General features: G+C 35.0%; 1 protein-coding gene across 2 annotated transcripts; it reads left to right on the plus strand.

Annotated features, from left to right (window-relative positions):
* Positions 1 to 431: 431 nt before the first annotated feature.
* LOC129756352 (neuropeptide-like protein 31) lies at positions 432 to 12,770 on the plus strand. 2 transcript variants are annotated; one of them, XR_008739448.1, is made up of 5 exons: positions 432 to 566; positions 10,997 to 11,165; positions 11,288 to 11,401; positions 11,787 to 11,885; positions 12,636 to 12,770. XR_008739448.1 is itself a non-coding variant. In XM_055753209.1 (5 exons), the coding sequence occupies exons 1-5, from the start codon at positions 555 to 557 to the stop codon at positions 12,689 to 12,691; spliced, it is 375 nt and encodes a 124-aa protein (XP_055609184.1). In that variant the 5' UTR covers positions 432 to 554; the 3' UTR covers positions 12,692 to 12,770. The 2 variants fall into 2 exon arrangements, 1 of the variants encoding a protein (XP_055609184.1); XM_055753209.1 differs by having other exon boundaries at positions 11,787 to 11,810.
* The last annotated feature ends 2,722 nt before the right edge of the window (positions 12,771 to 15,492 follow it).

Here is a 15,492-nt window from a genome sequence, read left to right on the forward strand (position 1 = left end):
AAAAAGGCTCAGAGCGTTTAGAATTGAGTTTTTCAACTCAGATTAAAAATATGTAAGTGTTGAAAATGCTGATGCAGAAATAAGAATTTAGTACTTTGATTCTGAATTACAATTCAGGTTCAAAAATAATTCACGAGAATCAAACTTGGCTTTTTATTTATCACTAAGAGGTTAGCAGTGAATGTGAACAATAATGGCTACCCTAGGCAGACGAAAACAAACCAACCCCTTGTTCTAGTCACAGCAGAAAACTTCCTCTCCCGAGTCGTTTTTGCAGGAAAGCCCGAAAAATCTAGCGTCCGAACCCGTCAGGCAAGGCGGGCAAACAAAAGATTCTCGTACGTAGGGTAGGAACCGCTCACAGAGATTCGTTTGCGATTTATTCTTTCGCCGCCAGCAGAATGTTTTTCTTATATAAGAGATGGTATCACGGTCAACCTAGGTTCCAGTCTAAATTCACCCGCCGATCAACGCTTGCGAAATAAGCCGCGCGAAATTCGAATTCGACCGACTCCCATTCGTAAACGGAAAGTGTCACGTGACTAGTTGAAACCATGCGTTCCTATGTAAGTGATTGAGAATTCTACACGTGGTTATCCTTGGGGGTATGGTACCAATCTTGCAAATCGGGATTATTTTGAAGGACAAGTGATTTCCAATTTTATGCTAGTTTTCAACATGCGAAACAAAAGATTCATTGAAAATGAGGTGTATCCGACTTAAATGTGAACAAGAGTGTAAACTGAAGAGATGAAAAAAAAATTAGTGGAGTATTACCTATTTCGCAAATAATATTATGCAAATGCAAATTATTCAGTTTAGTGAACTTCTGTGTCATCAAACATTTAAAGTGCACAGGAATAAACAACGAAACAGATATTTATGCAACAAATTGCAAAAGAAGATTTATTAAGCTTGTGAGCTATTGGATGATAAATGATCATAACAAATGCGGAAAAATTGAGTTTTGCACGAATGCTGATGCTGCATGTCAATTTATTCCAAATACTGATTCAGTTCTTAAATCTTATCCTGAATTCTGAATCCTGATCCTGAACTCTGGTTATAAATTATGAATTTGAATGTTGAATTCTGATGCTGAACTTAGTCTTTTAATTCTAAATTTTTGTTCTGGTTTCTCAAACAATTATCTAATTCACTTTAAGAACAATGGTTCAAAAATTTAATTCTCATGTTCCCAATGTTAAGTCTGATTCTAGTACCTAATCCTTAATTCAAGATTTGATTCTTAAATTAAACAACTGTGAACACAGAAGAATTTCTTATTTTAGAGGTCTTAATTTCGAAAATTAAATTTTCGATTCTGAATTCTGATTCAGTGTTCTAATTCTGCTTAGATCTAAGTTTAGTATTTTCTAATTCTAATTCTACACAATAGTGCAAGCACACAATATTTAAAAATTTCTTTTTGCGCAGAATGTTTCAAAACATGTTGACCTAACAATCCAGACCAATGACAATTTCTTGACAAACAGTTGTCAAAAACTACAGCTTAGAAAACATAAGAGAATTGGAAACTGTCCTATTTTTCAAAAATCATCATTTTGGAAGCGTCAGAAATCTTTGATCCATGTGTTTTTCGATTTAAAAAAAATTATTGACATTTAGGTCTAAGAGTAACAGCCATTCTGTATTGATTTTGGAGGAGAATGATGACCTAAGTTACGCAGCAGAGATTAAATACAGACCCCGTTCGTTTTTGGCAACATTCGATTTTGGCAACATCCGATTTTGGCACATGTGCCAAAATCGAACGGTTTTTAGAAACAACATTACGTTTAAGTTTTCGTTATAACAGGACCAATTTAATTTAGACAAACACCATAAATACGTTTTTATGTTTATGGTGATAAAATGCAACAATAAAAACCAAAGATTTTTCAAAATTTTATAAAGTACTCAAAAATGACAAAAAGATGAAAAATTCAAAAAGTTAAAACACAAATTCAAACAAAAGACTGAATATGACAAATAACAACTAAAAATGATGAAGAATGACAAAAACATCAAATATGACAAAAGAAAACAAACATTCTAAACAAAACAGGAAAAGTGCAAAATGCATCAAAAATATGATGAAAAAATTAAAAAAATTATTACAAATGGTCGGAAATTGACTAAAAATAACGTTTTTAATAATAATGATAGTTATTTTGTAAAAATAACTGAAAAATAAGATGAGAAAAAAACCGATCGATTTTGGCAACATTCGATTTTGGCAACACAAAATGTACGGGCGTGTTGCCAAAATCGAACGGGGTCTGTATATATCCTGTCTAGAGGCTGAGTTGGAGAAAAAACGACAACATATCAACAAATACGTATATAAGAATGCTGCGAGCTTTGCAATAAAAAATTAAAAATTATAAATTTTTTCCCCTCCCATAACTTTTCTTGGTTTTTTGTTTCTATTGCCATAAAAAGTAATAGGTACAATCAGGGCCGTAGGAAGAAGCGACTCATTGGGGGGAATTTGGTGACCAAATTTTATCTATAACATTTTTGAATGAATAATGCATACATAACTTGTAGTAAAAAAATAAAAAGGGTCTATATTTTTATTCAGGATTGAGTTATTTCACATTAAAAGTTGGTTATTTATTTTGAATCCTAACTTTAAAAAATGAGTCCTAGAAGTTTCCAATTTTAAAATGAAGTTTACAAAAATAAAACAGGAATTTGAAGGTTTCATTTTTATGAAAACCCCTTGTATTTACTTGAATTCGAAAATAATAAGCTAAATCTTTTATAACCGCAAACATAACCATTTAGCTATTCAATTCAAATTTGTTTTCTTCTCCTTGCCAGCTGAATTTTCACTTAAAAATAAAAAACAAGTTCTTTCATCAACAAAATTTATAATAAATAATTTATTTCATAATCAGAATCTTGTGAATATTTTATTTTAAATTGAAATCTATATTTTTCAACGATCTAAATCTTCTAAATGAAATTTAACTTTATTTTACTTTCGGGATTTTCATTAATTTGTGGTTCAAAACTGACTCTGATTGAATATAAAATTTTAATTTTGAAACCTGAATTGAGATTATGAAACTACGAACTCCTGCTATGTGATTCTTAATAAAATTCTCACATTGATGCTTTATTCTTGATATAACTTAACGTAACTAGCTGAATCTAAATCTGAGTTTTTAATTTTTCATTCCTAGTCTAAATCCTGCCTTTTGAACCTAAGTTCAAATTTTAATTTCGAATTTGAAAACGATGTTTTAATCTAAGTTCCAAATAGAAATTCCTACATTTCATTTACTACCCAAAAAGTGTAATTTGTATCACAACCCTTAAGCGGAAATCTGTTATTTTAATTCTGAATATGTCAATCTGAATTCTTTCTTCAGATATTTATTCGAAATTCAACTTATGAATTTCATTATGAAATTTTCCTTAGTTCCGATTCTGTATTAGCGTTAAAAATAAAAATTTCAAATCCAAATCTTTTTTTTTTCATAATATTAAGTATCAAGTTTTCCTTCATATTCCTAAATGATGAGTTTCGTATATGGAAACTGCAACTAGTTCAGGTTTAAAATACAAAACCAAAATTCGAATCAGAATTTTGAATCGATGATGAAAAACTGAAATTGAAGAATAATAAACTAGATACAGAATCTGAAATCTGATCACAGACATTGAACTTTCATGTTAAAGCTCCAAAAACAGAAAAGTCCGGAGTTGTTCTAACCTAAGCTTTTCAGATATTTTTGGCGGGTATACGGGTATTGCAAATTCGGGCTATTTTTCCAATTATCCGCCAATATAAAAATTTTTCAATTAAAATTATGAAGAAAAAAAACTTGAAAAAATGCTTTTTTATAATGAAACATCTCAGTCAATTTTATTATCAGTCATGTCAATAATATTTAAGCTTCCAAAAATCGTTAATTTAAATTTTAATCAAATTTGCTCAAATAAATTGTAAGCAAAATACATCATTTGATGACCCAATTTAAATTTTTGTTTGCTTTTGCAAATGAAGTGGAACGATTCGAGCTAAATTTGGGCAATCTGACAAGCCTCATATTATTAAATTCATTATAAGGGCTGAATTTTTATCAACAAGTGAGGAAATTTTCGAAAATTTTTATTTAAAATTGTTGACCTGATGGAGGGAGGTTTAATCCACAAACCCAACATAATCGAACAGTTTCACATTTTAATAACACTGGCTGCTAGTGTGTCAACTGTCAACTGTATGAGGGTGTCCATTTCCCGGCCATTTTCCCTTTTCCGGGAATCGGGAAATCTGGTGGCCTGTTTCCCGGGAATTCCCGGGATCCCGGGAAATATATAAAAAAAAAACATGTGCAAACAATATATGCACTTCGACTCAAATATACATAGCTTATCGAACTTTTCGTGCATACAAGCCCCTAATTTGTTCAAAATGTACTCTTCATAATGTTTTTAACTTATTTTAATCAAACAAGTTAAACTGTTTTCAACGATGATATATTAAAAACAGTCTAAAGAACTATAAAATAACCTGAAAAAGTCAAATGAAGAATTCATCCATGCAATTAGGGGTTGATTAAAAAATATGTTTTTATTTGTTTGATTATTCTAACCATTTTTCGTTTTTCTAAATACTTTACATATTTGCTCTTCATATAAAAAACTATTTATTATTCATTTTAAGGGTTTGAAATTTATCTCCCAAGCAACCAGAATTCCCTTAAAAAGGGTCCACAGAAGCTTAATCAGCTCTCGTTTGTGTCTGAAGAGAATGCTAATCAGCCCAAAATTTAAGTTCTTAAAGCTACTTTCAAGTTCGTTTTGGTGGCTGTAGAGAACGCAATTCAGCTTCTAAGAGAATGTCAAGAAAACTCTACGTGCCGAAAAAAAATTCCGATTGACAGATTGCTCTGACAACCAGATGACAGACTGCTAGGTTGCCGGTCTATCACGATATATCTCGTTGACTTCAATGTTTACTAAATCATAAGTTATTGCAAAGAAGCTACTTGCGCTTTGGGAATTGATCCGTTGCCCTCTAGGTTGTAGTGCAAACTCGTTAACCTCTCGACCAAACCTGCTTTTGTTTTCGCCACTGTTGGAAGTAGTATTAAAACTTCATTTCAAAAGTTATTTATGGTTATGTTCGAGTAGATTAATTAAAACAGAGTGGTCGAAACCTTGGGGTTTTCTTTTATAATCGAATTTCAAGGAATAAAAAAGTAACCACAGTTTTTTTTATAATTTTTCTTTATTTATTGAAAACTTTTTAAGCACTTCATTTTTCTCCACTATCAATTGCGAGCCGAGGCTGTGGTAGAATGCGGGATGATTTTCGAACCCTCGGCAGGAGGCACACATAAGAAAGTTGCCGTATTCTCCGTTTTTTTTGCGTTTTGTTCACGTTGATATACCGTAGTTTTCCGACGACATCCTTTTTTCGTACTGCTCAAATAAATATACTTACCATAAGTCGATCTTAGCTCAGTATATACCGTAGTGGTGGGTAATTGGCAAACCATTTTTTGCTAACCGCCGACACAGCTCCGATTGTTACTGCAACACAACTTGATGTTGTTTGAATGGAAGTCAGAATAATTAGTTGCTAGTCCTCGCGAAGGATCATTCGCTGATCAGATCCAGATCCGAGCCCCGATGCTCTTGAAGATTTTTTCTTTTCAGCCATATTTTGATCGCACTGAAGGTTTTCTTTTTCTTTGTTTTTTTTTTCTTTTGAGAAATTGACAGAAATTTTTGACACGTCGCTTAAAATTCCCATAAATGTTCTTTAAAACACCTAGAAGTATCTTAACGATGCGTTAAAAAGTGTTAAGCGAACGTTACCGACCTTCTTGAAAGAAGTTGCATTAAAAGCGCTTAGAAGTTCCGTTATCGATCATTTAACCTTTCAAAGGGCGATGGAAGTTCCTGAGTAACTTTTACGTGACAAAAGTCACTTGAAGCTCCCGTAAAGCATTTTTTCAGCCAAATGTGAACTTCGGAGTTCCATCTTTAAGTAAAAACGCTACTTTTGGTTGCTTGGGCGTTCAATGAATACGGTGTGGAAATACATATAATCTTTTTAAACTTACCTATTCGAATATAAAAAAAAATGTACCAAATGGCTGCAAAATCTCTACTGCCACAGGAATCGGCATATTCTCAATCAGTTTTGTATGACTACATTTTCAAAAAGAATTTCTTCCAGGTGAAAGAATTTCATACATGTCGGCATGAATCGGCAATTCCCGAATTTTTCAAATTCCCGGGAAATCCCGGGACGGACACTCTAAGATTTATCCAACTAACAAAAAAAATAGTGTGAAAATTCTTGTGACCGTGAGAAGGCCATATTTTGGTAAAAGAAGAGAAAAATTGGAAGTACATTCATTTTTTTGAGTGACTGTAAGTTGTATCCTAGACAAGATATTTGTTGTTATACAAAATAATTTTTTAAATATATTTTTATTTTTAATGTATTTGACTGCTAATTTGAAAGCTAGTAAACTGTAAGGTGAAAATAAAAAATCATAAAAAAATGTTTTGCATAGCCAACAAGTTTGTTTATTCATAGATTTTTGACAAAAACATTCCCTGGAATCATTGAAAACGCTAGCCAGTAAATAATATCTACCATTTTTGAATTTTTATTTTAAAATGATTATAAATAAAGGGTGATACGGTCAATTTGGTCAATATCAACTTGACGTATTTCTTTCAATTTTGCATTTAAAAAACCTGAACACCCCTGATTTTGAAGGTGTGTGTGTGTGTGTAGAATGTTGCTCCTATTTTGATTTTGGAGTTCACTCTTCAGTTGTCAAAATGCCGTCCAAGGAAGAAGAGCAGCGAATCAAAATTTTGCTCGCGCATCGCGAAAATCCGAGCTACTCGCACGCAAAGCTGGCAAAATCGCTAAAAGTTGCCAAATCAACCGTTACAAATGTAATTAAAGTGTTTGGGGAACGTTTGTCGACACCCAGGAAGTCTTGATCGGGGGGAAATCGAAAACCGGAAGCCGCTGAGACGACAAAGAGAGTTGCAGGTAGGTTCAAGCAAAACCCTAACCTTTCTCCGAGATGCCGCAAATAAGCTGGGTGTATCGTCTACAACCGTTCATCGAGCCAAAAAACGAGCCGGATATCGACTTACAAGAAGGTAGTGACTCCAAATCGCGATGATAAATAATATACGACGGCCAAAGCACGATCCCGGAGGCTGTACACGACGATGCTGACGAAGTTTGACTGCGTGGTAATGGACGACGAAACCTACGTTAAAGCCGACTACAAGCAGCTTCCGGGACAGGAGTTTTATACGGCAAAAGGAAGGGGAAAGGTAGCAGATATTTTCAAGCACATGAAACTGTCAAAATTTGCGAAGAAATATCTGGTTTGGCAAGCCATCTGTACCTGTGGCTTGAAAAACAGCATTTTCATAGCTTCCGGGACTGTCAACCAAGAAATTTACGTGAAAGAGTGTTTGAATAAACGTCTGCTCCCTTTCCTGAAGAAACACGGTTGTTCCGTACTGTTTTGGCCGGATTTGGCATCTTGCCATTACGTTAAAAAGGCCATGGAGTGATACGCCGCCAACAACGTGTAGGTGGTTCCCAAGGACAAGAACCCTCCCAACACGCCAGAGCTCCGCCCAATTGAGAAATACTTATTATTATTATTATTTTATTATTATTTTCATCTGACATTCTGAGTCTACATGAATTCTTAACAAACTAAGGTAATTTAAAACTATACAATAAGAAACATCAACAATTTACATGAGTAAAGCTGCGTAATAGATGAGATTTTCTTATGTTTGATTTGAAAGTCTCTGTGGACGTGTGAAAATCGTTTAACTCGTAGAACCAATTAAACACCTTAAACATAGCGCGTAATGGCTCTTGTTGTCCGTAGTTGGTCCGCTGAAAGTTGATCCGAAGAAATTCCGAACTCCTAAAAGTACGAGGGCGTACATTGATATCGACCTGTCTAAGCAAGGCTGGACAGTCGATTTCTGCATTGATCAGCTTTTTAACAAAAATAGCACGTGCTATCACACGCCTTTCGTAGAGTGTTTCCATGTCTAAAAGGAGGCAGCGGTGTTTGTAGTCTGGAAGCTCGTTTGGGTTGTTCCATGGAAGAAATCGTAGGGCATACTTCAAAAATCTCGATTGAATTGCTTCGATTCTTTGAGACCAGTATGCTGTATGAGGGCACCACACAATTGAAGCTGTTTCAAGGTGAGAACGAACCAGCGAATAGTACAGCGAACGAAGGCAGTATGGGTCCTTGAACTCCTTCGATAGTCTTGTTATAAATCCCAAATTCCTGTTGGCTTTCGATATAAGACCGTTCAAATGCTCACGAAATGTTATTTTTTCGTCGAGAATGACTCCAAGATCCTTAAACGAGGATACTCGTTCTAGCGCCACGTTAGAGATTCTGTATGTCCAATTAATTACATTAGTTTTGCGTGTGAATGAAATTACAGCACATTTTGACACACTAATTGTCAGCTTATTAATCGTGCACCAATGCTCAAATGTATCAATGATGGATTGTAGTATGGTGCAGTCGCTTTCGGATTTTATTTTGTGGAAAAGCTTCAGGTCATCTGCATAGCAAAGTCGGCATTCATTCGGTAGATTGAGCAGTATATCATTAAAAAAGAGCGAGAAAAGTAACGGGCCTAGATTGCTGCCTTGCGGCACGCCAGATGGATTGCAAAATTCAGTAGATTCATAAGATCCTAGTTTAACCGTCACTTGTCTGTTCTGGAGGTAGGACGCTAGCAAAGTTATGAAAGCTTGTGAAACACCGAGTTTATCAAGCTTTGCTAGTAGCAGTTGGTGGTTCACTCGATCAAATGCTGCCTTTAAATCTGTGTATATCGTATCAATTTGAAGTCCGTTCTCAATATTTTTTAGGCAAAATGATGTAAACTGGGTGAGGTTAGTACAAATTGATCTTCCGGGAAAAAAACCGTGCTGGTCAAAAGAAATGTGCGTTTTAATTTGACTCAGGATGCTTTGGGTAATGAATATCTCGAATAGCTTTGAGCCAGCGCACAAAGATGTAATCCCTCGGTAGTTCTGTATGTCCTGTTTATTCCCTTTTTTGAATACCGGAAACATCGTAGATTTTTTCCACAGAAGGGGAAACGTAGATGATGACAGTGAGCGATTGAAAAGAAGCGCTAATGGTGCGCTGAGATATTCCGCACAACGTTTTATAACGATCGGTGGTATTCCGTCAGGGCCCGGTGAGTAAGACGGCTTTAGTTTCCTTATTGCGTTATTAATCTGCCTCAAAGAACAATGTTTCACAACAACATTCAGTGCGTTAGCTGGTACAAACGACAATGCTTGCCTAATGTTAGTCTCATTCACATTCTCTGTGGAAAAAACACTAGAGAAATGTTTTGCGAATAATTCACACTGGTCTGCAGTAGTTTCACAACTTTCATCTGCGAGGAACATCATAGCAGGAAGACCGTTTTCCTTTTTCTTTTCATTGACGAATCTCCAGAATTTTTCAGGATTTTGTTTTAAGTTGGTTTGCATTTGCATCGAATATCTAGAGTATAGTAGGCGATTGTACTTTCTGTATTCATTACTTGCATACGTGAAGGCAGATTTTGAGTATGGATTCTTATCTCTACAGTAACGTTTAAGGGCGCTAGCTCTCCTACGCTTGAGAGTATTAAGCAGGTGGTTGGACCATGGTGGTTTGGGACGAGTACGAGGTGATGGAGTATTTTGAATGATAAGTTGATTCACTATATCAGTGAATGTGATGACAGCATCATCAACGGAGGTGGCTTCGGTTAGAAATCGCCAATTAATATTTCCAAGCGCGAGGTTTAGTGTGTCAAAATCGGTTTTTCTAAAGTTCAGAGCTGGGCCTTCAGGGGGAGAGTAAATACTGGGCTATTGTCAAGCGGAACCTAAAGAAGATAAAAAAAACTGCTAAGGACGAGCAGCAGTTCAAGGCAAAATGGCTTTCTCCGGCGAAGAAGGTGGACAAGGTGGCTGTACAAAATCTGATGGCATGGGTTAAGCGTAAGGCCCGGCAATTCGGATTTGGAAAAGCGGAAGCCCAACTGAATATATTTAGTGAATTTTATACTAATTAAACTTGAAAAAGAAATTTAATTTGATTTTTTAAATAAACGATTTCAACGATTTACACACGTTTTCCCTTGACCAAATTTTGACCGTATCACCCTTTATTCCCATGAAATACTTCGTAAAGCGTTAGCTTGTGTTGTTAGCTAAAAATGAAGCTCAAGAATAAGCAAAAACAATGATTCAAGAGAAACTTTGTTTCAAGATTATCAAAATTTTCTGGACGAAATAATATGCAAAATTTCTTGTTCGGTATCGAAAAACATATGAGGCCCTTGGAGCCAAATGGATAAAAGTGCATAAAAGCTACTTTCAAGAAAACAGATTTTCAAAATTTAAAGGACTCCAAATAACTTTATAAATTAGACCCTTTTTAGGCAAAACTTTGAACTACATTTTTAAATAAAAGTTTTCAATTAATTATCAACTGTTCTTAAGATCGCAAGTAATTTTGCTTTTTTTTTGTTTCGAATATAGTCGTTTTACCATCTTTATGGCATTCGCGACTTTATCAACGTTGCAGTTGGCGGATCGTTATTGAAAAACTTATCCGGTACAACTGTGTTCGATGTTTACTTTTGGGCTCGAACTCGCGGACATCGGCTCAGTAGACAACAGACTTGCCAACTGAGCTATATCACAAGCCCACAAGTAATTTTGCGTTTTGCTAAAAAAGTTTGAGAAGTTTTCGATTTGTCAAGTTTGCCCCATTAAAAATAAGGTTAAACTGATTACACTGATTACTTTTTAAACTTTCAAACTCTTTATCACCAAAACTAGGGTCGAGCTAAATTTGAATTTCGGATTAACATGCATAAATATCTCATCCTTTCCTAAAGTTGTTTTTAAACTTAACACCCCATTTTTCCCCAGATCTTCATTGCTCTGGTGGCGTCATTTTTCGCTGCAACTTCGGCCCTCGGCTATGGACTTCTAGGCGGTTACGGAGGCTACGGAGGTTATGGTAATGGATACGGCGGATATGGTGGATACGGCCATGGTGGCTACGGAGGCTACGGGCATGGAGGTTATGGCGGATACGGTAAGGGTTACATCGGATGAACTGAAGTTAGACCGAAGCTAGATCCTTCTTCTAAGTCAATCTTAGCGGTGAATCGGTACCTTCTTTTTACATTTGACATTCGAATCTTTTTCATTCTGTAGGTCATGGTGCATACGGCGGCTATCCACCATACGGTGGTTATGGACATGGAGGATACGGAGGCTATGGCGGATATGGTGGCCATGGAGGATATGGGGGATATGGGGGATATGGAGGTAAATAGGAGGCATTTATGAAAACTTGTTAGAGTAAAATATAAAAAAAAAACTCTAAGAACCTAGCTTAACCTAACATTTATTTTAATACGAATTCACTCAGTATGCTGGTTAAAACTTGAAATCTGTTTACAAGTTTCAAACTTTCAAAAATACTAAAAAGACAGTTCATTGCACTCAGAATTGATACTTAGGAATCTAATAGCAGCAAGGGGACAAGAAAATAAACATTTTTTTTTTTTTTTTGTTTCGATTATAGTCGTTTTAACATCTTTATGTCATTCATTTAGTGTTTCAAAAACATCCATTTTAATTTTAAATCAATCTACAAGTACTACGTAAACATTTCCTCAACACTAAATCGCCTTTTTTATTTTATTTGCAGGTCCTTATGGTGGTTATGGATATGGTAAGTGACCTAACGTGGGTCAGTTACAAGGAAAAATGATGCTTCTAACAACAACTACAACATGGTGCTAAGATAGTAAGGATAGCTATAAGACAAAAGGTTTAAGATTAAGAGTACTTACAATTACAAAAATTTAAAATTTATCAACGTATTAATTTTGAATTTTTTTGGTAATTTTATCATTGCATTCCAAAAAAAATAATCAAATTGAAATGAAGTGTTACATTGTTATGGTCGTGCTTCAACCAGACCGAACGGAACGCCATCAGCATTTTTCCGAATCTCTTTAGATTACTGTACAAATCTCCCGTGCACTTTCTATACATCGTCTGGAACAAAACGTAAACCAATAGTTTTATTACAAAAAATACTCAAACTAATATAAACTAGCCACACCTTCTTTTCATTTAGAATACTTAGGTATATGTTTTCTGGACAACATATTCTAGATGAGAAATACAAATTGAGAAGTTGGTTTCCTAACTGTTGCAGTCGTTTTCTGTTAATCGTTAAGATGTTTCAAACGGCGTAATGAAAGCGCCCGCGAGAAATATTCTCAACTATAGACGAAATCTGTAAAACTTCAGTTCGGTCTGGTCGAAACCAGGACGCAAATTTTTGCTTTAAATATTTAACAAGCTTTCTAAACTCAAAATGAGATTATCTATAACAAGATAAATGTGCTGACAATTTTTACCTTTTCTGTTTTATTAGCTGATGCTAAGTTATGAGTGAATAGTCCAAAAAAATTACAAAAATCATATAGGCTAATAATAGATATTTTCTAGATAATCCACTAAGAAGCTGTTTAATTTTATTTTTCAGGTTACCCCGGAAAGTATGGCGGATACGGTGGTTACGGGTATCGGCCGTATTACTAAAGCAAAAAACGTAGTAACGAAACCTCTCGACTGATTGTGATATTGTTTAAAATGTTAATACATTGTGTTTTATTTCAAATTTGTTTTCGATTATTTTTCTATCACAAATTCTCCAATACTTCAAAACAAATAGTTCTAAGATATTCAGGCACAGTAGAAACATTTGTCCTAAGAATTGCGTACATATCTCGAAGGCCTTTCCGTATATCTGTCCTAATTGTAAATTTTGAGATCTCCTTATATGAGAAATTTTCCCATCAGAAATTCATCAAATGAACTGTGTTCTCCTGGACATTTAACATTTCCAATACGAGTAACTTAAAAACCTTCATTCTTTTCTAGGCCTTCAATTGACCTTGCTGTTGTTTCACAAAATCAGAATAACAAAGCTTGAGCAACTAACAATAAACAAAACAATAAAGAAAACAATAAAATTTATAGTTCGTAGCCATTATCAATATTTTTTCGTGAAGAATTTGGGTCAGCCACGTGATAACTAGAATGAACTAATTCCCAGAAAATATTTCCCCAGAATGCACCACTTCCCTTTTTTTTTCCCCAGAATACACCATTTCTCAAAATATTTTTGCCCAGAATTCACCATTTCCCATAATTTTTTTGCCCAGAATGCACCATTTCCCAGATTTTTTTTTTCCTAGAATTCACCATTTCTCAGAAAGATAATTTTCTAGTTTTTTATGTTCAGTGTTTATTTGAAAGTTTTAACGACGGGATAAAATTTGTAAGAAGTCCCTTCTTTGAAAATCGCATTGAATTTGTTGTGATATCCTCACGCTTTTTAATTTTAACTCAAAATTAAGTACGACCGAGGTTCAAAACATTCTATGAACTTAAAGTTAAGTACCCTTTTTTCTCCTTGCGATGGTTCAAATCGGAGTTCGAACTGCGACCTCAAAATTGATCCCTTTTTTTCCTTCGACGAGGGAGCAAAGCTGAGTTCAACCACATGAAATAAAAATTGAACTCTCTTTGTTGGACTGAAAGCACTTAGTGAGTTCAGTTCAAACCAAAAGAGCAACCAACGAACACGTCGCAAAATTTTGTCGTTCCGGAACAATTACCGGAAGACTATGAAGGAATGCATGTTCACCGTGTTAGCGTAAAATTCTGTCCGTCATTGTCATCATACTGTGAGCGGCTTGGAATGTCCGGAAACTTCCGGATGTTGTTTACTTCCCATAGGAAGTAACATCCAGAACTTTTCTTTTTTCAACTTTCCACCGCTCTGTTACAGTAATACCTCGATATAAAGCAACGAAATTTTTTTTTCGTTACTTTATATCGAAGTTACGTTATATCGAAACACTACTTAAAATGGTCCTTTGAAGCATCGATAGTGATCATAAATGTGAAAAAGTTGATTCTAAATTCCGTTTGTACGGATTTAAGGAACGTAAAAAAAAAAATATTTTTGTCACAAACTCAACAATTTTGTTTATTTAATTTCAACAAACATTTTCAGAACAAATAAAGTGAAGATTCCAACAAACATACATATTTTTCACAATTTTACAATTTAGTTAAATCTGTTCTTCTACTATTTTGTCCATAACTTTTGACCGCATCAGCCGCAATGAAAATTGCATGTTAAGCGGCCAACCGTTCTCCTCTGCATATTTGATAGCCACATCAAAACCGTTCAAAGCAGACTGCTCTGACTCTTGTGAATAATCGTCATCTTCTTGTAAACTCGATTGTGTCTAGAGATGTAAATTACCATTATTATTAATAATAACATCAATGATAAAAAATAGATTTTTAGAAACTTACAGACTGCGGTGGATCGTCTATTGTTGACTGCGAACCCTCCACATTGTTCTCCTCGTCTGGATGATTGGATGCTGGATACTTGAAACAATTTCTTCATCATTTACGTCGCGTATTCAGCATCTTCTTCGTCGATCTCCTCCGTCTGAGCAAGTTTCGCTGCAATTCCGTTCCACCTTTCTCTGAGAACAGACAGTGGTAGCTCGTTCTCAATTTCAGAAGGGTTATACAACAAGTTCTAAGACTTCCGGATAGCTTCTGCGGGAACTGAATCCCATGATTGTGCAACCCAATAGATAATGTTTTTTATGTGACTTTATGTGACTTAATCATTTGAATTATGTTCTGGTCCATTGGCAGTATTGCTGCAGTGGTATTCGGTGGTAAAAATATGGTAAAGATCGACCCATCTTCGGTTTTCAGCTCATCTGCATTAAAATGCGCAAAACAGTTGTCTAAAACAAGAGCAGCTTTGATAGATAAACCAGATTCTTCAAGAAACTTAGTGATTTTTGGCACAAACTGCTCAAAAAATCGTTCTTTAAATAATGTTCTGGTCATCCAGGCGTTCTTGGAGGACCTGTAGTATACTGGCAGCTCTTTAATGTTTTTCAACGCTCGCTCTTTATGCCTCTGAGAATTTACCGCATGGCTCATAAAAAACATTATTATATTTTTATAACAAAAAGTATTGAAATTAAACATATTTATTCAAATTAGAAACATTTTTTCAAAGTTACGTAATATAGAGGCAAAAGTTGCTTTATATTGGGTTACGTTATATCGAGGTTGCTTTAAAAAGAAGTTGCTTTATATCGAGGTATTACTGTATTGCAATGCAATGTACCGGAACAGCAACATCCGGGTACAACATATTTTAATCATCCTTTAATTCCCTGAAAATAAGCTACCCTCGAAAAAAAGGATAAATTCGAGTTCGGCTGCCGAACTTAGTATTGAGTATGCCTATCAGAACTTAGTTTTGCGATTGCCCAGTCGCACTCAAAGTTGAG

This window comes from Uranotaenia lowii, chromosome 3, assembly GCF_029784155.1.
Source record: "Uranotaenia lowii strain MFRU-FL chromosome 3, ASM2978415v1, whole genome shotgun sequence".
NCBI lineage: Eukaryota > Metazoa > Arthropoda > Insecta > Diptera > Culicidae > Uranotaenia > Uranotaenia lowii.

What these genes read in the sequence shown, in the direction of transcription:
- LOC129756352 (XM_055753209.1), top strand. An exon ending in TGGAGGTTATGGCGGATACG is followed by an intron (nt 11,166 to 11,287) that starts GTAAGGGTTACA and finishes TTCATTCTGTAG; the next exon opens with GTCATGGTGCATACGGCGGC. An exon ending in GGGATATGGGGGATATGGAG is followed by an intron (nt 11,402 to 11,786) that starts GTAAATAGGAGG and finishes TTTTATTTGCAG; the next exon opens with GTCCTTATGGTGGTTATGGA.